The following is a 25,631-nucleotide window of genomic DNA, read 5'->3' as shown; positions in this document are numbered from 1 at the left end:
CCTTGACAGAAGTAGGCGCCCCTGAGATGTGTCCTTTCAGCACCTGTGTTGCCCAATCACCAATATTCACGACACTCTATCGATTACTTGGTGAATCTGTCTTCTCAGCTAGACTAAAGGCCCATCCTAAGTCTCACTGGGGTAGGGACCAAGGCTGTCTGATTCACCAGTGTATCCCTGTGAGTGACCAGTAAGGCCTTGCTGAATAGATGAACGGGGAGTGACATAATGAGTGCTGAGCTTTAGAGAGAGCCTTCATTCCTCTTCGGTTATGACTAGTCTATTTACCCAAAGTGGTATGAGAAAATGAGTAGACAGCTACACTACTTTGTAAAAATATTCTTTGCAGATACACAAAGAAATCTAAAGTTCTACAAGAGCAGGATTCCCTTTAAGGCTTTCTCAGGAATACGTTTTGAATTAGAATCATCATTTTTATTCTAAGGGAGGACTGTAATTTAAAAACTGGTATTTTAGCAAAATAATTTCAATTCTCAGATTTTCATGACTCCATGGGTGGTGTACACTGAACATATTGAGCATTAGAGAAAGCAGAGTTCTCACCCTCAAGGAATGTCCATTTCTAAACAAAGACTGAAAGACAACAAGAGGAGCAAGAGTATTCATTAAACAGGCACTCAGAGAAGGGAGGGAGAAGGTCCCCCAAGAGCAATTAGAGAGCAGCCTGGATTCCGAAGTCAGAGGGAGTGGGAAGTGGGAGAGCACGATGAGAGATTTTCAGGTAAGAAGCCCACAGAGATGAGAAGTGGTTTACTAATTTTGCAAAAAGATCAACTGACACCAAGTGAAAGACAGTTTTTATTAAGCAGCTAGAAAAAATTGAGACTAAGAGTTAACAGGAAGTAACAGGAGTACAATGGCCACTTCAGGAACTTAGGCACAGAGAGGGTCTGAACTGAAGCAGCAACCAAAGAAGAAACGGAAGTCTAAGTAAAACGTCTGTGAGTGAGTACGCTCAGCAACTTTACGGAAGGAGGGCCAGATCGCCAACATCAAAAGTAGTCATTTCACCTTAATTTTCATTACGTCATTTTAGTCTCACAACCATCCTAGGAAGAGGAGGTATAATCTTCCCAGTTTACAGACAGGAAAGCCGAGGCTCACAGAGGATAAATGATTCATCCATCAAGAGAGGGGCAGACCTCGCTGACTGCCTAGCCAATAGCCTATCTCCTTCCTCCCTGCCAAAACAACCCCAATTTTGGTGGGTGCTCATCAAACCTGGGGGTGGTCTTGGGGACCTCGGACACAATCAAGGTCTTCTTGTTAAGTCTGTTTGATGGACTTTCTGTAATTTGCAAATGACATCACAATAAAGACAAGAGTAGTGTAGGGAACTCAGACAGAGCCTATCCGCCTCTAAAGGGCAAGCTCATACCCCAATCCCATACTACCTCACATCAGATGAGCAAGTGACAGGGCTTGCAGAACTCATGGAATGATGAGGGTAAAGGAAGTAGGAAAGTTCTCAAAGTTCTGAAAAAGCATAAATTTACCAAAGAGAAGAAGGTAGAGTTTAAGGCTTGCTGATAGAATACGAAAATAATAGGCAGATAGTGGTTTCTAAGGCATATACAGGCCATAGAAAATTAATATTCTTATGAAGAGGCTGCTTAATTTTTCAAAAATATTACACTTCATACAATTGTAGAATCTTTGTGTTGGAAGGGACTTTAGAGGTTACCTAATTCAACTCCTACCCAGGTAACCCCACTTCCAGAAATGAGAAGCAGCACATGACTTCGAAGGGCAGCCAATTATTACTGTCATCCATCTCTAATTAGAAAATCCTTTACACTTCCCTTGTCATTTATACCTGTCGGATTTAGACTTGTCCCCTTAAGTAACACAAAATGACTTATTTTCTACAAAAACACCTTTTTAGTATTGTTCATAAGCCACGGGATCCAAGCTCTTGACCATCTGCACTGCTTTCCTTGTGGCAAACCTGGCTTTGTCAACAGAACTGAAATGGCTATTTTACTTCTACTCAAAGCACATATATATTTTCCTACGTACACACTAACTTTTGGAGCCCTTTTAGTTATAAACTAAGCAAGCTGGGCATCTAGAACCTGAAATGCACTTTCCCTACAGAAAAAGAAGAGGATAGCCTAATTAACACAGTTCCACTGCAAATACTAATAGCACTCTCATAGGAGAAGGAAGAGGAGGTGGCCCTTCTTCCCTTCCTGGGCATGGACCTGGATAAAGAGATAAAGAAAACAGACAAAGCTCTAATTTGGTCGACTTTAACAAAAACCAACTAACCAATTTGTGCTGAATAAGAAGTTACTTTGGGGCGTGAGGGCCAAGGATGGGAAGGTTTGGTTTTAGTGAGGGAGTGGAATGCAGGCCTGGGTGTCCACCACTTGCAACTGGTGAGTTGCCTATATTCATAAATAGGTCACCACGAACCAGAAGTATTTAGGGTCCAGTCTTGAAGGCAGGCACTCAACAAATGTTCACACAACAAATGGGACTCCCAGGAGATTCCCTAAGATTTTAAAAGGCTAAAGAAACTAATCTACTTAGTGCGAGTCAGGCTCAGAGATGTTTCACTTCAGTTTTCAAAACATAAATTGGCCTTTTTAAAGATAACATACCTCTTAGGATCAATAAGTAGAGATAAAAAACATCTGATCATCTCTCTCGTCTTTCTGCAGGCTTGGGTATAAACTAGAAACTTTACATCTTTCTAAAATCATAAATTTCAGAACCAAGAGCTCTCATTTATTCAGAAACTTTGCATTCACAATGTGCGTGTGGGTGGGGAGAGGGGTACTGTTGAGGGAAGAGACAGCCGGCAGCACTAAGCTCCAAAGTAGACATCCATATCCAAACATCTTTTAAAAACTATTCACAGGTCTTTATTACCAAACACAAACATGAGGTTGCAAGTTGACAATAAAGCCCTCACTAAGCTTTAAGAAGTCACTTTTGACACTCCTCTGAAGACAAATGAAGATGATTCTCTATGTTCTCTGAAGTTAAGTAAGCACCCAAACGCTGCTTTTCCTAATGTGGTCCCACTCTGATCTACCCCAACTACCTAACACAGCCTCTCTGCTCTAGGCAAGTTCATCTCTTCACATCTCTAGAATATTCCAAACTCCTTTCTTTCCCATTTTCTACACAGAAAATAGTTGTTCCCTCTTTAGTGATTTCTCTTGTGCTCTGTTTGGGGGCGGGGCCTTGGGCTGAGATGATGTACTGCCCGATTTGAGATGATGTCTATTTTCCCCGCCACGCCCCCCCCCCACAGTAAACTTTTTGAACGTCCAAGAATTTCTTATTCAAATATGTGTTTCTCCACTCTTAGGCTCCAGTCTCCCCTGTGCGCTTGCCTTTTAATAGATTCTTAAAAAATACTTGCTGAATTTCATATCTACCTTTGCTGAAATTCTCTCACTTGTAGTGCTGTCCGCTTTAGGGCCCACCTTTAGTTTTCTTTGACTATTTAAGCCCGCCAAGGTCTCTCCAGAATCAGAATTACTAGAGCATGTGTTTCTTCTTCAAGCCTACTACTTCTACTCTCCTCCCCAACTACACTGTAAGCTCGGAAAGAGCATAGGCTTTGAACTTAGACTGATGTGGGTTCAAATTCCACTTCTACCACTTTCTGTCAGTATAACTTTGAGCCAATTTAACTCTGGGCTTGTTCCCCCCACTCACTGGGTGTTTAACAGATGAAATGAGATACCGTTCATAAAACATCTAGTAATGAAACTTGCACATCACAGACAGTAATTGGTAGCTACTCTCCCGCCTTAAGGAAAAAACTCCCATTCCACCTTTAAAAAGGAGATGAGCCTCATGGAGGCCTTCAGTAACTCTTCCTCAATCGCCATCGGACAACACATTCTGCCCTAAGGGCAAAAGGCACTTTTTCAGCCAACTCAAGCTCCCAACGTCCCCTGTCGTGGGGGTGGAGAAGTGTGAAGGTGAAAGTCGGCGAGTTCGACAAAAAGATTCCTCCTCAAATCTAAAGACGTGGTGTCACACCGCTTTACTGCGGCCCTGTTCCCAATGTTTACACACTTTGCAAAGAATGACATGTCACCAGGAACTTCAGGCAAAGGATTTGACTGCTAGATGAAGCTTCAGCCTCGCCCAGATCCTCACCAACGTCTTCCGTTCCCGAGAGGACCGACCGACTGACACACCCTCCTCCCCTTCCCCCCACCCCACACCTCGGGACCAGTCGCGCCCACGCCCCGGGGGCGTCAAGAGGAGGGATGCGGGCACTGTGCGCCACTCCATGGTCCCGCGGGCCGGGGGAGACTCACTGCCGAGTCCTTTGGCCTGGTGAAGAAGCTCCTGGTCCCCCGTTTGCTGCGGTGCCGGCTCCGCCACCGTCTCGGAGCGCTGCTCGGGTGGAGCGTCTCCCTCGGGCTGCCCGTCTCCCTCGGATTGCCGGCCACCCGCCGCCGGCTGCTCCAAGCCAAACCAACTGCTCAAACCCCGGAACATCCCGCTCGCGGGGCCGCCGCCGCGGTCCGGGCCACTGGAGACCCCAGCGCTCACTGCCCGCTCCTGACTCCACAATGCGCGTCTCCCAGGGAGATGGCCGGAAGTGCGACCCCGGAGCAGCCCGTCTAGCCGTCTCCCCGCCTCTATGGCAACTCTGCCGCCAGCCGCTTAGGCGTCACTTCCTGCCAAAGGCCCCGCCCCCGCTGGCGGGTTGTTTCGGTAACTGCATTGCGCGCGCGTGGAAAATGGTCAAAGGGTTTTCCCCACGTAGTCTCGCCCCGCCCCTATTTCTTCTTTCTCAGCTTCGTTGGTGACCGCCCTGGGCGTGTGAACGGCGTCTTTGTCACTCTCAGCAGCGTGGCTGGTGATTTAGCCTCTCCTTTTCGAGTCCAGCCGGACCGGCTCGCGGAAATCGATGTCTTTAGCCTCCTCCTGAGTCCAAATAAAAACTAGCCCGGGGCCTCTCGGTCCGACTACCGATTTACAGAGGGAATACAGAGGACAGAGGAAAGTGTTAGAGGACACCACGGGATGCGGGGAGCAGAATCTAGGCTGTGAGAAACCACAGGACAAACAACGTTGTTTCTTCAACTAAATTGCAAGGAAGTAGGGGAAGGGGAACCTATAGATTAAAAACGATTTAAGAGACATAACCCAGGGCAATTTGTGGATTTTATTTGGATTCTAATTCAAACAAACACATTCGGGAAAAAAATATGACATTTGTAAGAATCGGAAATTTGGGCACTAGATAGTTCATGAAATTAAGGGGTCGTTTTAAAAATTTTAATTGTACACATAAAGTTTATCATCTTAACCATTTTTAAGTGTATAGTTCAGTAGTGCTAAGTGCATTCACAGTGTTGTGCAACTAATCTCCAAAGCTTTTGTTGCAAAACTGAAATTCTCTATATGTTAACTCCCCATTCTCCCCTCCCGGCAGCTTCTGGCATCCACGCTACTTTCTGTCTTTATGAGTTTGACTACTCCAGGAACACAATAAGTGGAATCACACCGTATTTGTCTTTTTGTGACTGGCTTATTTCACTTAGCAAATGTCCTCAAGGTTCATCCATGTTGTAGTATGTGTTAGAATTTCCTTAAAATTCTCCCTTAGACTACCTTTAAAAAGGCTGAATAATATTCCCTTGCATGTGTATAATACCACATTTTGCTTATCCATTCATGTGTTGATGGATTTAGGAATTGCTAATTTTTTTTTTAAAGATTTTCTTTTTTCCTCTTTCTCCCCAAAGCCCCCCGGTACATAGTACATAGTTGTATATTCTTCGTTGTGGGTCCTTCTAGTTGTGGCATGTGGGACGCTGCCTCAGCGTGGTTTGATGGGCAGTGCCATGTCCGAGCCCAGGATTCAAACCAACGAAACACTGGGCCACCTGCAGCGGAGCGTGGGAACTTAACCGCTGGGCCACGGGGCCAGCCCCAGGAGTTGTTAATTTTTAAATGTGGTAATGGTATTGTCTGCGTGTGTTCAAAGGAGTTCTTTGTTTTTAGAGAATCAAACTGAAATATTTATCAATGAAATGACTGGATGTCTGACAGTTGCTTCAAATTAATACAGGATGGGGGCAAATGGGTAGGGAGATGGATGAAACAAGCCTGGCCATGTGTTGGTCATTGTTGAAGCTGGGTGGTTATACTTTTATGTCTGCTTTTCTGTATATTTAACGTTTTCCATAATAACATGTAAACAAACGAACAAAAAAACTGGGTAGGTGAACAACTACCTCATTCAGAGCAGAGAATTCATGAAGCATATTTCTCAAGTAGTCTCAAGCAATCTGTTGGGGAAGGACACCCATTATTCCTTCTCCCACCATTTGGAGAAGAGTAGCCTAGTTCCAGTGACCTGTGTGAATATGTGGGGGCCGGAGTACAGTTCTGATTGCCCTGCTGTCTGGTTTTCCAGCCTGAGTATATTTCCATATCAGGGCCAGGACTTTAGCTTAACAACTCCAACCTGTTTTTTTTTTCCAAATACCTTTATTGAGATATAATTTACCTGTTTAAAGTGTACAATTCAATGGTTTTTGGTATATTACACTATTAATTAAAAAACCGTGGTAAAATATATATAACAAAATTTGCCATTTTAACCATTTCTAAGTGTACAATTCAGTGGCATCAGTGACATTCCATCATGTTTTTAGAGTCTGGGTATTGATTCAGCTTTGAAAGTCAGGACACATCTTAGGACCAATGCCTTTCTAGGACTTATTAAATCAGTGAGAACCTGAAAGTGGTTGACATTTTGTAGAAAAAGGATATTTGGTTCAAGTATGATTGTAATGAGCGCGGAATTTCAATCAGAAGCCTGGAGTGGGGGGGGGGGGGTTCTAACTCCACTATCTAATAGGTGAATAATCTTGATTTGTTTCTCCTCGTTCCTGCCCTTCAAGTTTCTTCATCCGCAAAAGGAACATTGTGCTGGCCCTTCCCATAGCAGAGGTGGGGCCCGCCCATTCAGCCTTACTTCACCAAAACCACGGTGAAGGCTGTGTTCCCCAGGGGACAGGCAGTTTTATAATCATTCTGAAAGGTAGAATTCTTCAAAATAAAAGATTATAAAAGAACATGAGCAGTCAACTTAATGCCGGACTTCCTTTTCATCTCTGTCATCCTCTCAAGGGCCCAGCACAATGCTATGCTGCCAGTAGGCCATGAATAAACACTGGAATCAGGACACACCCTTATCCCACACAAATCAGTTGATCTGAAGCCTGTTATCAAATTTTTCTCCCATTTCGTATTAATAATACAATAGTTATAATAACCCCTTTGTAGTCACAAAATATCTTTTGTTGGGACTGGCCCGGTGGTGTAGTGGTTAAGTTCGCACACTCCACTTTGGTGGCCTGGGGTTTGCAGGTTTGGATCCCGGGCATGGCACTCATCAACCCATGCTGTGGCGGTCAGTGTCCCACATACAAAATAGAGGAAGTTGGCACAGGTGTTAGCTCAGCAACAATCTTCCTCAAGCAAAAAGAGGAAGATTGGCAACAGATGTTAGCTCAGGGCCAATCTTCCTCATCAAAAAAAAAAAAAAAAACAAAATAAAACCCAAAAAACCTTTCATCCATTAGTCTCATAGATGGTAAGGATGAGGCCCTACATCCTGTGAAGAGTCTGGCTTTGAGGACAGACATTTTGCCTTGATGTCCTAGCTTTGCAACTCATATTAATTAACGTACCTTTGGTCAGGGCACTTCACATCTCTAAGCCTCGGGTTCTTCATTATAAAAAGGGGATCATAATAACTGTCCTGGTTGTAAAAAGGAAATCAAGTACTGAAATGTGGAAGGAAACTTTACATATGTGACAGGTATTAGTATTGCCATCGAGGTCAACCCATTGCACAAACATCCTTTCCACTGGGCCCTCTGGAGGACTTGTTTCATTAACAAACTCCTCCATGCCTCTGGCCTTTTTAGAAGGTGTTTCCTCCTTTAAAAAAAAATGTACTTCCTTATTTTTTGGCCTTGGAGACTTGGGTCTCCCCTGCTGAGCAGAGCCTCTGCTCATTCTGCCAGAAGTTGGCGTCACTGTCCCCTGCTCTTTACTGCTTCTTCCACGACACTGCTCTGTCATCCTTGGTGGGGAGAAACTCTTTTGCTTTGAAATTCATTTAATTTTGCCATATAATCCTCTACCCTACCTTGTTATTGTCATCTATTAGCTTCAGAGTCACTCTCCACATTCACTGACAACTTGATTCCTTGACCTCACCTGACTCCTCCAACTTCCGCCATCCTTCCAGGGCCCTGGATGTACCACATGCTAGCCTGGGGGCACTAGACCCAATCCCAGTGATGCCCATCTCACTTGACTCGTTTCAGCAGTCACACCCTAAACCGTATCATTCCCTGTAAGTGCTTCCACACTCTGGTGACAACTCGCCAGTTCCCATAGGCCCTTGTCTTTGGTCCTCTCTTTTCTTTCTCCTAGTCTATCAGCTTCCTGCTGCTCCCCTTCCTTTCCTCTGTGTACTAGACCCCTGGACCATTCCTACAATCACATTCTTTCAGCGCCCTAAACTTCCTCCCTCTCTTGTCCTTCCATTCTAGTCAACCGGCAAACTCTGGTTTTATCACAAGTATCTATATTTATATATCCGCCTATATATATCTTGCAAAATTATAGCTGGACATCATTACACAATTGTGGTTTCTAAACTCCACCAGGTCCTCAGTGACTTGTCTAACTTGGCACTCTAGCGACTCACACTGGTTAGTGAAAATTTTCACCACTTTCCTAACCCTTCCATCTCACTCCAAACTCTTCTATCGTCCATAGTTAGATCCTTTCTCCTTCAGTGGTTTGTGTGTTCTTCCCTTCGCCTTAATAACCTCCTGTGTCCTTTTCCAGCCTCCAAATACTCTTAAAAAGTCACTGGGTGAAGCCCTAATTGTCCTCCCGTGCCCCCACATTTTTTTCTTTTTTGCAACACAGAGTATTGTTCTAGGAGCTTTCCCGATTCCAGCAGACTGTAGACCTTGCCCAGACTATGAGCCCCTCCAAGGCAGGAATCCTGTCTAATTTTCGTCCCCTCCTCAGCACTCCTGCAGTTCCTGGCGCGCAGCAGGGGACCCACGAACGTTTGTGGCAGAGTGAAGTTCTTCACAGCCGTGCGAAGTGCACAGGAGGCCCCGGCCAGGCGCTCGGCTCGCACGGGGCCGGAGCTCGCGGAAACGTGGCGCTCACTCGCATCCCCGAAGTGCTGTCGCTAAGGGAGCCCCGGAGGGGAGGGGCAGCCCCGGGCTGAGCGAGGCCTGGGGCCAAGTGCGTCCAGGGAGGACGGTGACGGGAAGCTGCGCCGGAGGAGCCACTTTTTAGACGCTGTTTCGGAGCACTGCACAACCCCCCAGCTCACCGGCGTGAGTCAGCGGGGCCGGCGGGGTCGGCGAGGGAAGGGGGGCGAGAAGGGCGCCGCGCACCCGGGGCCGGCGCGGGTGGCGACTGGGGACACCCCTAGCGGCGGCCCCCTCCCCAGCCCGACAGGTGAGCGCGGGCTGGCCGCAGGGCGGAGTCCGGCGTCCCCAGCGGCCACCCTCCCGGCGCCACCGCCACCGCGCAGGTAAACCCCCGCCCAGGCCTCCCCGGGACCCCCAGGGCCTCCGCACTGGGGTCCCCCGCGTCTCCAGGGTCCCTCCCCCCGCCGCCCGCGCCCCGCGCCCCACGCCCCACGCCCCACGCCCCGGCGCGCACGTGTGGCCGCGCGCCTTTGTCCTCTCCCGGATGGCGCCCTCGCGGTGTCCGAGAGGGGCCAGGCGCCGGCCGCTGCCCCGCACCCGGAGCACGCAGACCGCGGGCGGGCCGGGCGCAGTGGCCGGGGCCGCCCTGCCCGCGCGCAGCGCCCAGCGCCCAGCGCCGTCGGAACCCTGCCTGCGGCGGCCTGCGCCCGGAGTCGGCCGCGTCGCCTCCCCGGGGTGCGCTTCTCCCCGCCCAGGCCGCGGATCGGGGCGCCAGACTGGCCGCGCCCCCAGCGCCATTCCTCCCGGGCCACGGGGGCCGCAGAGCCCGGGGCTGGCGCGGGCGGAAGTGCAGCCCCGAGCCGAGAGAAAGAGCTGGTCTGTCGCCTGCCCCGCCCAGGGCACTCGTTAGACAACGACCCTCGCGTTTCCTCCATGATAGCTGCTTAGGGCGCCCTGTGCCTAAGTAAGCTGCTGCTACAAAATAGCTTTTCTTTTGCAATAATTTTTACAACTTTGATGTGTAATTAACATACAATAAAATCTCCCCCATTTTAAGTGTGCAGATGGGGGATTTGACAAATTATACCCCCGTGTAACCACTACCCCAACGCAGACATAAACCGTGTCCTTTACTCCGGGAAAGTTCCCTCATGCCCCTTTCCAGTCAATCCACAACCCCCCACTCCCTTGATTTCTATCGTAGTTTAGTTTTGCCTGTTCTAGAGCTTCATAAAATGGGATCATTCGGTAAGTACTCTTTTTGTTTTCGGCTAACATTACTTTTTAAATGGCCGTGTTTGAGAAGGTGTCTCTTGGTGCTTCTGATGTTTTTAGTTGTTCTGGGCCTGCAATGCCCAGTGTGGGAGCCACTCACCACGTGTGGATCTTGAATACTGAAAATGTGGGGTGTCTGAAGTGAGATGTGCTGTTCAGTAGACACACCTAATTTCGGAAGACTTAGTTAAAAAAAAAAGATGTAAAATATGTCACTAATACATTCTCATATTGATTATGTGTTAAAACAATAGTATTTTGGATACATTGGGTTAAATAAGATATTGTTCAAGTTAACTTCATCTGTTTCTTTTTACTTTTTTAAAATGGCTACTAGAAAATTAAAAATTACACAGGTGTAATGTTTTTATTGGACAGTAGACAGCGCAGCCCTACACACTCCTGTTTTGCAGATAATTGGTTCTGCTCACTGTCTATAAGAGTAAACGAAAACCTCAGTCTTCACACAGGAAAAAACCTCCCGATTCAGGGAACTAGCCTGAAGAACTTGCCTTTTCCTGTAGTTTTAAAACTTTGCTTCAAACTTACTTGTTTGCTTAAAAGAGGTGAAAAGGACTTGGTGTCTCCTTGGTATTAAGTGATATTTTCAAGAAGGACTTCGTAAAATATTTAATGTACCTAAACAAGGTATCTTATGCTTTTGAAAATATAGAAAACTAACGATTGCCTACAACGCAACCACCTAAATATATAAAAATTTAGCATTTTGGTGTACTTTTGACCAGTTTTAATTAAAAAAACATAGTTGAGATAATATCATATTCAATTTTATATCCTGCTTTGTTCATGTAACAAGCATATCTTATATGAAAGATTCTTAGGCTTTTTGATAACCACATAATGTGACTTCACATGGATACACTCGTTTTCTATGGCATTTTTTGATTTTGCTAACTCTTACTAATGGGAAGTCATTTTAATAGGGTGACAGTGCCAGTATAAGGTACAATTACAACACTGCTTATTTGCCCCTTAATCCCACGGGAAAGGTGAAGTCCAGGAGGGCAGGGACCTTGACTTTTTGTTCACCTTCCTATCCCCACGACCTGGGAACGTATCAAGCATATAATAGACATTCAATAAACATTTGTGAACTGATTGAATCAGTGAGTAGATGGTTCTGAAAAATGAGAATGAATAACTTTTATCTAGCACTTGGGCACTCTCTTTGTCAATGCCCACACACCTCTGTAAAGTGGCCGCTGTTGTTATCTTTGTGTACTGCATAGGTAGAGAAAATCGACGTCTAGAAAAGTTGAAGAAGTTGCCCAGCGTCATAGCTGTAAATGACAGTCAGCATTGGAACCCAGGTTGTCTGACTCCAGAGGAGGGGCACTTATCAAAATAGAGGAAATCAACAGTGGGATGGGTAAGGGAGGGCAGTGAAGAAATTACCACTATAAAGACTACCTGGGCCAGTAAGAGTGGAAAGAGATGAATATTCAGATACATTTTGGATCTACAGGAGGAGCATCTGGGTTTAGATTGAGAATCCTAGCTCAAGGGAGTGGATGGCCAGGTGGCTAGTGAAGAGGAACAATGGCATTGAATGTGATCAACTGTAGTGTGTAGAGAAAGGCAGGCCCAGGGACTTAGGAAAGCCATTTGGGATGGGACATGTATATATATATACATATTTAAAATTTTTCCTTTTTGTTTCTCCCCATGCCCTCCAGTGCATGGCTGTATATATATATTTTTAGTTGTAGGTCCTTCTAGTTGTGGCATGTGGGACACCGCCTCAGCATGGCCTGACGAGCGGTGCTGTGTCCGCGCCAGGATCTGAACCGGCAAAACCCTGGGCTGCCGGAGCAGAGCACGTGAACTTAACCACTCGGCCACGGGGCAGCTCCACTGGACATGTATATTTTGAATGGCTTCATTTTACTCGCCCTGACCACGATCGGCTAGTTCAAGTTAAACTCACAGCTCTAAAGTGAAATAACTTTACACCTTTAAGTTCAGATCATTCCTTTTGAAAGTAGAGGAAACTACAAAGTCAGAATGAGCATTGCTTTGAGGAGGACAGACAAATAAGATAAACGGGTAGCTGAAATCATTCCTACCTGATTGCATTTGTGCTTAATTTCTAGGTATTTTAAAAAATTTGTGAATTACGATAAAAAGTGAGATTTATAGTTATTAGCTCTTGTTAGTTACTCTCTTTTTTTGCAGTTGTAATTTTATGTTAGTGGTCTTACTCAGTTGTCCATTTGCCTGCCACGACTACACAGATGTTACTGTTAAGGCCTATTTTCATGTGCAGGCAAGGCCCCTATACAGGCTCAAGGGAAGAACAATAGTACTCAAAATAAAGAAAACCAAATAGCTGTTGGGCTTTCTGTCTGCCTCTAGAACGAACGGGTTTAAATCAGACAGCAGCAGAAAAGTCAAGTGAAATTTCCATGTGACATAATATTTTCTTTTTTTTCCTGCTTGGATATTCCTGCGTGGTAAAACTGATGGGTAGTGATTCAGTGTTCAGCATGCTTAGTTAAGGAGGATACATTTATTATTAGTAGTAGTGATGTTCATAGCTAACTTTTATTAAGTTCTTACTACATGTTAATATAGGAGTTGATTTTGATCCCCTCTATACCAGACATCAGCAAACATTTTCTGTAAAAGGCCAGATAGTAAACATTTCAGGCTTTGCGGGCCAGAAGGTCTCTGTTGTTGCAGCTACTCGATTCTGCCATTGAAGCAAGAAAGTGGCCATGGACGATATGCAAATGAAAGGGTGTGGCTGTGTGCCAATAAAACTTGATTTATGGACACTGAAGTTTGAATTTCATACAATTTTAATGTGTCATGAAATATTCTTCTTTTGATCTTTTTAAAATCATTTAAAATGTAAAAGACATTGTTAGCTTGGGGACCACACAAAATCAGTGGGCCAGATGTGACCTGTGGGCCCTGGTTTGCTGCCCTCTGGTCTATATTAGCTCAATTAATCCTCACAACCACCCATGAGATTTTTTTTTTATGTTGGCATATTTGAATATTGATTTTTTTAAAACAGAGACTTTAGAGCAATTTCAGGTTCAAAGCAAAACTGAGCAGAAAGTACTGAGTTCCCATATACTCCCTGCCCCGACATGCACAGCCTTGCCCACTATCAATATTCTGAACCAGAGTGGTACATTTGTTACAACTGATGAATCTGCATCGACACATCGTTATCATTCCAAGTCCATAGGTTACATTAGAGTTTGTTCTATGAATTTGAACAAATGTATAGTGACATGTATCCACCATTATAGCATCACACAGAATAGTTTCACTGCCCTAACAATCCTCTGTGCTCTGCCTTTGTCCCTCCCTTCCCCCGAACCCCTGGCAACTACTGATCCTCTTACTGTCGCCATAGTTTTGCCTTTTCCAGAATGTCATATAGTTGGAATCATACCGTATGCAGCCTTTTCAGACTGGCTTCTTTCACTTGGTAACACATATTTGAGGTTCCTCCATGTCTTGCATGGTTTGATAGCTCATTTCTTTTTAGTGCTGAACAATATTACAAGGGACTGGTATTTTTTATTTCATGTCACAGATGAAGAAACAGGCACAGAAAGGATTAGTAACTTGCCCAGGTACAGCTCGTACAGATCCGTCTGACTCCGGAGCCTGTTCTCTTAAAAATTATACCATGCCTCTGAATCCCAGAGAAATTTGGTTTCTCATGATGAAGTTTGTCACATGATAGAGTTGAGGTCAATGGAAATCAGGGTAATGGAGCCGGCCACTTTGCTTGTGGAAAGCAGCCACAGCGTCCTGCATATCAACAAAAATTAGCAACCTAGAAGATAAGATTTTGTTTCGAAAGTTTCAGATATTGAGTTTAGATAGAAGAATGTTGTATGCTTTTGAAATTCTGGTTTAACACACTCTCTACTGGGTTGAGAAAATGTTTCTCTTCCCTGATCCTTCATTTTATTACCTTTCAGATTCTATCCGGGTGCCGGCACCCAGCCACTCCTCTGCCAATGAAGTACATCCTGGTCACTGGCGGGGTCATCTCGGGCATCGGTAAAGGGATCATCGCGAGTAGCATTGGGATGATTCTGAAATCATGCGGGCTCCGAGTGACTGCCATCAAAATTGACCCCTATATTAACATCGACGCAGGCACTTTTTCCCCTTATGAGCACGGTATGAAAGAGAACCACTTCTCCCTTATAAAGCACTGAGTTAAATTGCCGTTCTTTCTGGTATTTTGGGTAATTTCTTGATGATAAGAGTATTAGAAGTAGAGTCGCTGAATCACACATTATGAATATGTGAATGTTCTCATGGTTGTTGATACATTTTTTCAGCTTGCTAATGACATTCCAAATTAGTCCACATTTTTTGAAAAACTGCGTGAGAATACCATTTTCATTGTACCTTTTGCAGTATGGATCGTGCTTTGTTTTATTGTATCATAAAGGTAATATATTTCTTTTAGCCTGTCATTGTTAAGAGGAAAATTCAGACTATATAGAATATATTGACAATATAGAGGGCATGAAGAAAATAAAAATCATCCATTTCCCACTGCTTGGAGTAACTATGATTAATGTTGACATTTTGATGTATGTACTAATTATTTTTAAAAAGGTGTTAGGACTTACATATTTTCTCTTTAAACTTTTTACGTACAAACAGGAAAGTGCATAAATCATAAGTGTACCACTTGTTGAAATGAACATACTGTGTAACCAGCCCACAGATCAAGAAACAGAAACGGCCCCTCATTCCCCTTGCAGTCTATCCCCTGCCAAAACCACCAGGGTAACTGCTATCCTGTCTTGTAACACCACAGATTAGTTTTGCTTGTTTTTGAACTTTAAATGAATTGAATCTTACAGTCACATTATTTTTTGATCGAATTTTTAACACAATGTACTGTGGATATTTTTATATATTCTGTACTCTTAAAGGCTGCACAGAGGCTGAACAATAATAAGAAATAATTTTCAATGTATTGCTATTATAAACAATACTGTGATGGAAATCTTTAAAATTTATTTCTTTAGACATAAATGCCTAGGTGCAGAATTTCTGATTTGATGGGTAGCTATGGTTTTCAGGCTTTTGACACATAATGCATATTGCCAAAGGTGTTTAGGTTCACGATCCCTTACCTACAGCTCTGAAATACAAAAAGTTCTGAAAATTTAAAATTCTTCATACGTTTGTGGCTATTTATAATCTTTTCCCAAGAGTTTTGAGAATAGAAAAATCTTCATAAAGCTGTGCCTATTTCTAGTCTTTATTTCACTTGGAATGTGCTTGATTATGGGTTGCTTTTGGGGTGTTTTCTAATATATGGAAAGTGTTCTGTATTACCTTTCTATGATTGGAAAAATGCCAAATTCCACTTTCCATCTTGTCTCCAAGAATTTTCCAATAAGGCTTGTGGACCTGCAGCAATTTATATCGTCATCAAGAGTGTATATGAAGGTCCGTTTCTTTATGCCTTTGCTGAATATTATTCTTTAACTTTACTAACCTGAGAGTAAGCCAAAAAAGCAAAAAAAGTGTATTTCATTGTTTTTTTTTTTTGAGGAAGATTAGCCCTGAGCTAACATCTGCTGCCAATCTCCCTCTTTTTGCTGAGGAAGACTGGCCCTGAGCTAACATCTGTACCCATCTTCTTCTACTTTACATGTGGGGTGCCTACCACAGCATGGCTTGCCAAGTGGTGCCATGTCCACACCCGGGATTCGAACCGGCGAACCCTGGGCTGGCGAAGTGGAACATGCGAACTTAACCACTGCACCACCGGGCCGGCCCTATTTCCTTGTTTTAATTTAGATTTCTTTGATTTTCATGTTGTCTGTAGAATGACTTATTCAAGTCTGTGGCAGATTGTATTTTGTTTGAAACTATTCCTTCTGTGGAGTAAATTTCCCTGCCCCATTGACTTTGGATTTCAGCCACGTATGGTGGTTAACTCGTACTGGTTTGTTTGGAACTTTCCTGGTTTGCAAACAAAGTCCCGCGTCCTGGGAGCCCTGTTAGTTCTGGGCAGACTGGAGAGGTTCGTCACATTGTTTGGCCATGCGATTTGTTTTGTCCTATGGGATATAAGCGAATATGACATATGCCTTGTTGAAGCAGAAATTTTCAATGCTGCCTGACCCACAGCCCCCATGTAACGTGAGGGAGAAATCAATAAATGTTTTGTAAGCCACTAAGATTTTAGGGTTGGTGGTATGCAGCAAAATTGACCAATGCCATGTAGAATGCCAGTTTTCCTTTGAATTATTTTCTTATGATTTTAAAGAGTACTTTATGTAAATATATTAACCTACATTTACCACATGTATATATTTTTACTCTGTTTGAAATATGTCAATACTACCTCTATTAGTTGCTGATAAATTCAATTTACCATTTATGTGATTAAATGTGTCAACTGTTTCCTTTATGGCTTCTGCCTTTGATGTCACCTTTAAGACTTCTCCGCCCCAGGAATATTTAAATAGTCATCTATATTTTCTTCTAGCACTTTTATAGTTCCCTTTGACTTGACTTTAACATTGTTAACACATGTGGAATTTAATTTGGTGGGAGGTGAGGCTGTAACAATTTTTTTTCTAAATTTTTTTCTGATTAACCAACTATTCCTAATGGCATTTATCAAAGATATTATCCTTTCTCCATTGACTTGAGATACCACCTTTTATTATATACTAAATTTCTGTCTGTAATTGGGTCTGTCTTTGTGCTCTGTTCTGTTCCAGATCTCTGTTTATTCCTGCCTACCAATTTTTTTTTTTTTGAGGAAGATTAGCCCTGAGCTAACATCTACTGCCAATCCCCCTCTTTTTGCTGAGGAAGACTGGCCTTGAGCTAACATCCATGCCCATCTTCCTCTGCTCTATCTGTGGGACGCCTGCCACAGCATGGCTTGACAAGTGGTGCGTAGGTCCGCACCCAGGATCCGAACTGGGCCGCTGGAGCGGAAGGTGTGAACTTAACCACCGCACCACTGGGCTGCCCCTGCCTACCATTTTAACAGCTGCAGCTTTTTCTTATCAAGTAGGTCAGGACTTTCCTCATTATTCCTTTTCTTCTTTTTTTTGACTTCAAAATATTCGTCATCTTCAAGATTAACCTGGGAATCATTTTGTCAACCTTTACAAGAAATCAAATTGGAGTTTTTCACAGATATTGCTTTAAATTTATGAATTAATTTGGCGAAGACTTAAAACACTGAAAATATTAACTGGCCCATTCAGGAACTTTCTAAATGGCTTTCATTTTATTCATACCTTCTTTTATGTCTCTGAAGTAAGGTTTTTAAGTTTTCTTCATATAGATCCTACACATTTTTTTGAAGTTTATTTCTGTGTATTTGTGTGTGTGTGTGTGTGAGGAAGGTTGGCCCTGAGCTAACGTCTGTGCCAATCTTCCTCTATCTTATGTGGGATGATCCCACAGCGTGGCTAGACGAGTGGTGCTAGGTCCACACCTGGGATCTGAACCTGTGAACCCCAGGTCACTGGAGGGGGGCACGTGAATTTAACTGCTACGCCACTGGGCTGGCCCCTGAAGTTTATTTCTGAATATTTTATCTACTTTAATTTGTGATGATATTGTTGATTATTTTTTTAAGTCATGTATTAAATTCCTTTATGTAATACAGACCTTTTTGGATAGTTTGGTTTTGTGTATTTGTTGATGTTATCTTGTTCCGTATTTATATATATTGAAATATATATATGTATATGTATTTCAATCTTCATTTACTCATTGTTATTCGGTATAGGAGCCTTTATTTTCATTTTTTTGTGTGTGTATTTTATTTTGGTAATCATACCTGTTTTTCTTCCAAATTAACTTTAGTATCACTGTCAGGTTAAAAGAAAACCTATTGGAATTTTAATTATAATTACATTAAATCTAAAATTATTTTTGAAGACATCTACAGTTTTTCTTTCTTTTCTAGAAACATAATGTGTACATACTTTTAAAATTTAAGAATTTAAAATTTAGTAATTTAAAATATAGGAATTTAAATATCAAGACCTTTGCCATATATCTGAAGTACTGGCAAACTGGATTTGGCCTGAATTAACTAGATTTCAGAGATTGTCCCTTATTTGTCAAAAGTTAAGCTGATCAAAGTAAAAAGACTTTTCCATACGTTGGTGATTCCTGATTAACATGAGAAAGTGGAATTTGAACTGGAAATACAAAAATATTGCAGTTTCATCAGTTTACTCTTTTATCCTTAGAGACCTTCTCGACCACACCTAGTTACCTTATGAGGGAGACATAAATGAGGATACAAAAGTTTTCTGATTAGGTTTGTAAGCTAGCCAAACTTTTTTGCTATAAACATCTCACAATAGGAGTAAATGAGAGAATTTCCTTAATCAGAGGGAAGTTCAATTCTTCAAGGTGGCTTTAGAATGCTGGACTCCTAATTGATGCCTCAAGTGAAACTGGGGACCCCGAGACATGCCCAGTAGTCAACACAAGTGCTCCCCATGTGATTAGGTCTTCATCTATATCCTTTTTCATGGTGCTGTTGTGCAGCTGGCTTACTGCACACACTGGCTTTTTTGCCTCGCTCTCACCAAGTTGCCCTGTGGGCTACCTGGGGCCCTGCTTTTCATCTACTGTCTGTTTAATTGTGGCTTTAACCAAGATGAGAATCAATTAAAACTTTCTTATGCCAATTCCACAGTCCAGGATACTGATGCTTTGAAGTAAATTGCTATTTATTTTTAAAATTGCTGTTTTAAAGTCCCTTTTCTATGTGATATATGATGAATTTGGAAAAGCTAAATCTCGAAGACAGAATTTCAGTAAGCATTTAAAAAATACCGTAATAGGGGGCCAGCCCCGTGGCCGAGTGGTTAAATTTGTGTGCTCTGCTTCAGCCGCCCGGGGTTTCACTTGTCAGGTCATGCTGAGGTGGCGTCCCACATAGCAGAACCAGAAGGACCTACAACTAGAATATACAACTATGTACTGGGGGGCTTTGGGGAGAAGAAGACAAAAAAAAGAAGATTGGCAACACATGTTAGCAAATCTTTTTTAAAAAAAGAAAAAACTATAATAGGATACTAGAGTTTTTCTGATACATTTTCATGGCTAGAATTGAATTGTTGTTTTCCCATCAAAATAAGGAAATGGTGATAGAATGTGGCTTATAAATAAGTCTTTTATCAGCTCTTTAATATAACACGCTCGGGGCCAGCCTGGTGGTGCAGCGGTTAAGTTTGCACGTTCCTCTTTGGCGGCCCGGGGTTCGCTGGTTCAGATCCTGGGTGTGGACATGGCACCACTTGGCAAGCCATGCTGTGGTAGGCATCCCACATATAAAGTAGAGGAAGATGGGCACGGATGTTAGCTCAGGGCTAGTCTTCCTCAGCAAAAAGAGGAGGATTGGCGGCAGATGTTAACTCAGGGCTAATCTTCCTCAAAAAAAAAAAAATAACATGCTTATCTTTGAAAAACAATCTACTGGAAGCAAATTTGTGATTTTTACATTGTCTTTTTATCCTAGGTGAAGTGTTTGTCTTAAACGATGGTGGAGAAGTTGATTTAGATCTGGGAAATTATGAACGATTCTTGGATATTAATCTTTATAAAGACAACAACATCACCACTGGGAAGATCTATCAGCATGTGATTAATAAAGAGAGGCGTGGCGATTACCTGGGGAAAACAGTACAAGGTATTATATTCCACAAACATTAGGGATCCCCGTGTGCTGAGTACCCACACCCTGCTCCAAATAGATGTGAACATGAGGAGGTTCCTGAGCTCTGCAAGTTTTAATCCTTTTCGGATCCCTGTGTTCTTTTCCTTTTCATTTTCCTCAAAGGTGTCAAATTCATCCTCCATGTTCCTGACTGTATTTTCTTCAGTCTTTTTTTCTTTTTTACTAATGCCATTGTTTCCCTTAGTCCATATATCTATTCTTCTCTCTCTTTAGCTTTTATTTATCAAATCCACGGAGAACCATTTATTCATCATTTTTACCTGATTGGGGTGCAGATTTATTTTGGTTTGGTTTTATCTGTCTTTTGTTTAATATTTCTTTTTCCACTTTTGTCTTGTATCTTTGCATGGATGATGATTGATGATTACTCCCCTTTGAAGAAGGACAGAGTTGGGGAGGGACTAAGGAATTGAACTGGAGTGGCAGGCAGCATGCTCTGACCCTTTTTTCACCAACCCTTTCCCCAGGGGGTATGATTCTCTTTTGTCTTAGAAGAGACCGTCCTCCCGCTCCCTCCTTGGGGCTGCCTCTGAAGTCTTGTATTCATACGTTCCTCCATGGTAGGGTAAAGGCGATAGTTCCCCATCCTCTTTAAATCACTTTCATGTTGGAACCAGCTGAGAAGGAGACAGAAGAGTCGGACAGATGGTGATGAAAGATTAGTTAAATTATTCCTAAAACTGGATTGTTGGCTTTGATCTCAGCCACAACTGTGCTTTCTAATAGTTTTCCCCCAAGTGTAGGTTTTGGGAAGACCTGCGGGAGGGAGACTTGCAGCCTCACACCTGCCACATCCCAACATTGGGAAGAGGGCAAGGCCCCAGAAAGGAGCCGGGGCTGGGCATGCGCAGTGTGTCGTTCCAAATGCACTAGTCAGAGGCGACTTCCTCCCGCCTCGAGAGAGTGGCAGGTGCAAGATGGAGCAGGTGACAGATGCTCCTTTGCCTCAGCTTCCCAGAGGCCACGTTCCTGCTTCGTGCATCACATTAGGTTAGTTGGCTGCACCCAGTTGCTATGCACCCGTGAGGATGTCACCTTTTGGTCTTTTCAGCTGAGATTAGCTGCAGGCCTGCTCACACCCAAGGGACCCCTGGGCCTCATGCACTTGCTGACATTCACCTTTTGGCCTCTTCAGCTGACATTAGCAGCCGTAGGCCTCTGGTCAGCATGCAGGCCTTGTCTACACTCTCTCAGTGGACCCCTCCCCACTCACTAGTGGGCTACCCAGGGTCTCCTGGGCTGGACCACTCTGCATCCTTCTTCCCCGTGGAGTCCTGCATTCAGCACCCTTGGCAGCCTTCCTTGCACAGTTTTTCGTTGGTATTATAGGTGCTTTCTGGTTGCATTGAAGATGGCCTCTGTTTCTTGTTCTCTTTGATTTGTCAGTTTCAAGAGAAATGGCTTAACATTAAATGGCTAAACCTATGTTGCCTATATTAATTTCAGTGAGATGGATAATAACATGAGGACTGTAGCTTGTCTAATTTGCCAGGTGGCTTTCAGGTGGGAGGGCTAAAGACACTGATACATTCCTTTCTCATGACTATGACCTTGAAATAAGCTTTTGTGCTAATTATTACTTCTTTCTGCAGTTGTCCCTCACATTACTGATGCTGTCCAAGAGTGGGTTATGAATCAAGCCATGGTGCCTGTGGATGGTCATAAGGAAGAGCCCCAAATATGCGTTATTGAGGCAAGCATGGAACTTTTCTGTATAAACTTACGTTCTTCTGGGTTTTTAAGCATTTGATCTTCATTCATTCAGCAAATATGTACAGATGCCTCCTGTGTGCTGGACACTGGGCTAGGAGGTGGGATTATAGCCGGGAACGACATAGATGGTCCCTGCCCTTGTGGTCAGAAGTCAGTGGGCAAAATGGGTATTAAACAGGGTGAGTATTCCTGGGGTGGCTGTGTAGCAATTTGCATATGGAGACAGATGAATTGCAGAATGTGTTCTATCAAGGGCTATTTGAGAACTCTTTATAAAGTGCTTTGGAAGCATAGAGAGACTGAATTAGGGAAGTGTGATGGTAGAGGTGATTTGGAGGTGAGAACTGAGTATTAGCTGTTTAAAGAAAGAACATAGTATTGAACTTGCTACTTGTTCACTCCTTCCATTCCTCTCCATGTGCAGAATGAGAATAACATCCATGTCCTCCTTATGTAAATCTCAGTTGGCCTGATTGCCAGGCAGGACAGCCGAATAATGAATAGTTTCATTCCTAGAGGCAGACTGCCCAAGTTCACATTTCTGCCGTGACCCACCCCGAGCGGTGTATAGCTCAGTGGTTAAGAGTCTGAAGCCAGACTGCTCGGGTTCATGGTCCAGCTGGGTCACTTCCCAGCTGGGCAACCTTGGACAAGTTTGCTTAACCTCTCTACACCTCACTTTACTCATCTGCTAAATGGCGATAGTGTTTTGAGGATTAAATAAGTCAATACATTCAGTGCTTAGAATGGTGTCAGATCTATAGTAAGTGCTCAAAAATTGTTAGCTGTTATTAAGATGCCTGTGTGATTTTTGGCAAAAGTCTTACTTCTCAAAGCTTCAATGTATTCATCTATAAGAATATGGTAATAATGTAATATTGTGGTGATAACAACAGGATTGTTGTGAGGATTAAATGAGATAATAAAAAGTACTTGGCAATGTCTGGCATTTAGGAAGTTCTGTATAAATATGTTAGCTGTTATTATTGTCATCATTATCAGTGTTGACAGATAGATAGTATGCTATCCACAAGATCCATTTTGTTAATAGTAGAGCTGATAAACTTACCATAAATGTGCTGTGCTATCATATATTAACTATAGATTGTGTTACTGTAATAGTATGGCTGATAAACTTAATATAAATGTATAATATAAGTGTGCTATACGAAGTTTTCTTTCCCTTGATATTTCTTCCTTCACAACTTACAAGGAAAGAAGAGATGCTTTCTTCATCATTGTTTAAAATTGGAGTGTAACATAAGCACAGAAAAGTGCACATATCATAGATGTATAGCTTGATGAAGTTTTACAAACTGAACATACCTGCATAACTAGGCTCACTTCCTTTAAAAAATAATTAATATCCAATACAGTGAATAGTTTGCAAGCAAACTGAGGCAATGGTAAAGACAAATAGTGTAAGAAAAGAGAAAGGCAGGTAAACGCTCCAGGAAGAATCGCACCTGATGTGAGAACGGAGCTGTAACCCGGGGCGGAGCTGGGCTCTCCAGTGAAGTCAACTTCCGCGGTTACTCTGTTTATTCATTTTCAGGTTTTAGAATCATTCCCCAAGATGCATCAGAGAAGCATTAAAAGCAGGGGTGTAAATGTCATCAGCTTTGAAAAGAGGATTCATGAGGTGGAGGGGGTGGAGGAGCGCTGGCAGGGGAAGGAAGGAGATAAGAACCTCATTTTACCCGTGAGGCATCTGCAGACACTGTTAGTAGTTGGCGGGGAAAGAAACAAAAGTATCTCAGGTTGGGAAAGTACCCAACAGAACTAACCATTGAGATGGGGATCTGGGGATGGGGGCATTTTCCCGGAAGAAGAATTGATCCCTGGCCCCAAAGTAATGGCTAATTTTCTAAATTTGAATGTGTTTATAACTTTTGAGTGATTTTTTTTTCTTTCTTTTAGTTTTTGTAGGTAAAAGAATAGCCTTTTCTTAAGACTCTTAACTTTAATCACAGGAAAAGTTCCAAATGGTCATGTGTATGAATGTTTTTACCTTTTATTCTCTGATTTTGCTCTTTTATAAAAAAATTACATTTTTAATAATAATCACAAAAAAAGAGAAGAGGGAAACGTATTTTTTAAATGTAATTGAGCTGCTGCTGAACTTCATTAAAATATAGGCCTAGGGCCGGCTCAGTGGCGTAGTGCTTAAGTTTGTGTGCTCTGCTTCAGCAGCCTGGGGTTCTCAGGTTTGGATCCTGGGCGCAGACCTCCACACTGCTCATCACGCCATGCTGTGGTGGTGTCCCACATACAAGCTAGAGGAAGATTGGCGCAGATGTTAACTCAGCAACAATCTTCCTCAAGCAAAAAGAGGAAGATTGGCAATAGATGTTACCTCAGGGCCTATCTTCCTCACACAAAAAATATGTATATATAGGCCCAATTTGACCTTGGGATGAGCCTTCTTAACACTTCTTTTTTGTCTTCTCAGCTTTTCTAGCTATTGTTTTTGTTTGTTTTTGTTTTTTTCTTTTTTCTTTTCTTTTCTTTCTTTATTTTTATCTCTTTTTGTTCTTTTTTTAAAATTTTCTTTCTATTCTCTTTAGCTATTGTTTTTTCAGAATCATCCCGAACAAAGCTTTTATGTTTCATTCTGAGGCCGGTGCACCTGATTGTCTTTGTCATCGTTATTCAGACTAATTGTTGAAGATTCCACTTGCACAATAAAGTCAAGAATTCTCAATGACATCTCAAATTAAACGGAAATTTCCATCTCAACAAACAACAGGCAAACATTTTAGGCCTGTACCTGCCATTTTTCTTTTTTTTTAATGTCTATGTTCTTTATTTTTAAAAATTCTGCTCTTGAATTGACTTGTCTGGCTTAACAAACATTAATTTAGCACTTAATATGTACTAGCCCCAATGATAGATGCTAGGGATGTGAGGGCGAATGTGATCAGACTCCTGCTCATCAGGCAGGACTCATCGTCTCCAATTTTTAATTTCATGGAAACACAGAAACTGTGACACACTGTCCCCAGCAAAACTTCTTCTCCATATAACCCTAATGTTTATATTTGCTTATTGGACCCTAGATCAGGCATCCTTTTGTGTTTGTTTTAAGTTGTGCTCAATATTTGTGTTTGTGCATGACTTAAGCTTTCAAAGAAGGACTGCCAAAGCTGATTTTTAGTTTTTAAGCATGTAGAAGCTGTTGAAAAATCTCCAAAGCCTTTTTGCAGGTAAGGCCTAGACTTCTCAGACTGGTGAGCTGACAGGCTTTATTCATATTACTACAGGTCATCTAAGCATGAACCTGAAATAAGATATGCCTGGCTTAAAGGCCTGGCTTTTTTTTCCCCCAAAAGAAAACTTCTTTCCTTTTATGTTTTATTTAAAATTTTTTTCCAGTTTTTTTGAGGTATAATTGACATATAACATTGTATTAGATTTAGGTGTACAACATAATGATTATATATATGTATATATTGTGAAGTGATCACCACAGTAGAGTCAATAGACATCTATTGCCTCACATAGTTATAAGGTTTTTCTTGTGTGAGAACTTTTAAGATTTACTCTCTTAGCAACTTTCAGATAAGACTCCTTACCTTAAAGGCAAAACGGACATTGCACAGCTCATACATTTGCTGCTGCTTCAATTTCAGTTTTGGATAGGTCTTAAAATATTGTTATGGGGGATATTTTCCCTGTTGTGCAAGGAA

The 25,631-nt window shown here is 42.6% G+C and overlaps 2 protein-coding genes across 8 annotated transcripts in view; one reads left to right on the top strand and one right to left on the bottom strand.

The window, feature by feature from the left end:
* Positions 1-4,651, bottom strand: part of SYAP1 (synapse associated protein 1) — a 32,798-nt gene extending 28,147 nt beyond the window's left edge. Inside the window, exon 1 of one of the 2 annotated variants that reach the window (XM_014864252.3) lies at positions 4,311-4,651. In XM_014864252.3, coding sequence (XP_014719738.1) covers positions 4,311-4,494 — 184 coding nt within the window. In that variant the 5' untranslated portion in view covers positions 4,495-4,651. The remainder of the gene's footprint in view (positions 1-4,310) is intronic. The other variant, XM_070503282.1, reaches the window with a different exon arrangement.
* Positions 4,652-8,976: 4,325 nt separating this feature from the next.
* Positions 8,977-25,631, top strand: part of CTPS2 (CTP synthase 2) — an 89,809-nt gene continuing 73,154 nt past the window's right edge. For 2 of the 6 annotated variants that reach the window (XM_014864253.3, XM_070503279.1), the window contains exons 1-4: positions 8,977-9,389; positions 14,450-14,654; positions 20,011-20,181; positions 21,822-21,922. In XM_014864253.3, coding sequence (XP_014719739.1) covers positions 14,489-14,654; positions 20,011-20,181; positions 21,822-21,922 — 438 coding nt within the window. In that variant the 5' untranslated portion in view covers positions 8,977-9,389; positions 14,450-14,488. Of the gene's footprint in view, positions 9,390-9,447; positions 9,590-9,895; positions 10,455-14,449; positions 14,655-20,010; positions 20,182-21,821; positions 21,923-25,631 lie in introns of those variants that run through there. The other 4 variants (XM_044764426.2, XM_070503280.1, XM_044764427.2 and 1 more) reach the window with 4 other exon arrangements.

Source organism: Equus asinus, chromosome X, assembly GCF_041296235.1.
Source record: "Equus asinus isolate D_3611 breed Donkey chromosome X, EquAss-T2T_v2, whole genome shotgun sequence".
Classification (NCBI taxonomy): Eukaryota; Metazoa; Chordata; class Mammalia; order Perissodactyla; family Equidae; genus Equus; species Equus asinus.
This window is presented reverse-complemented; position numbering and strand designations above follow the sequence as displayed.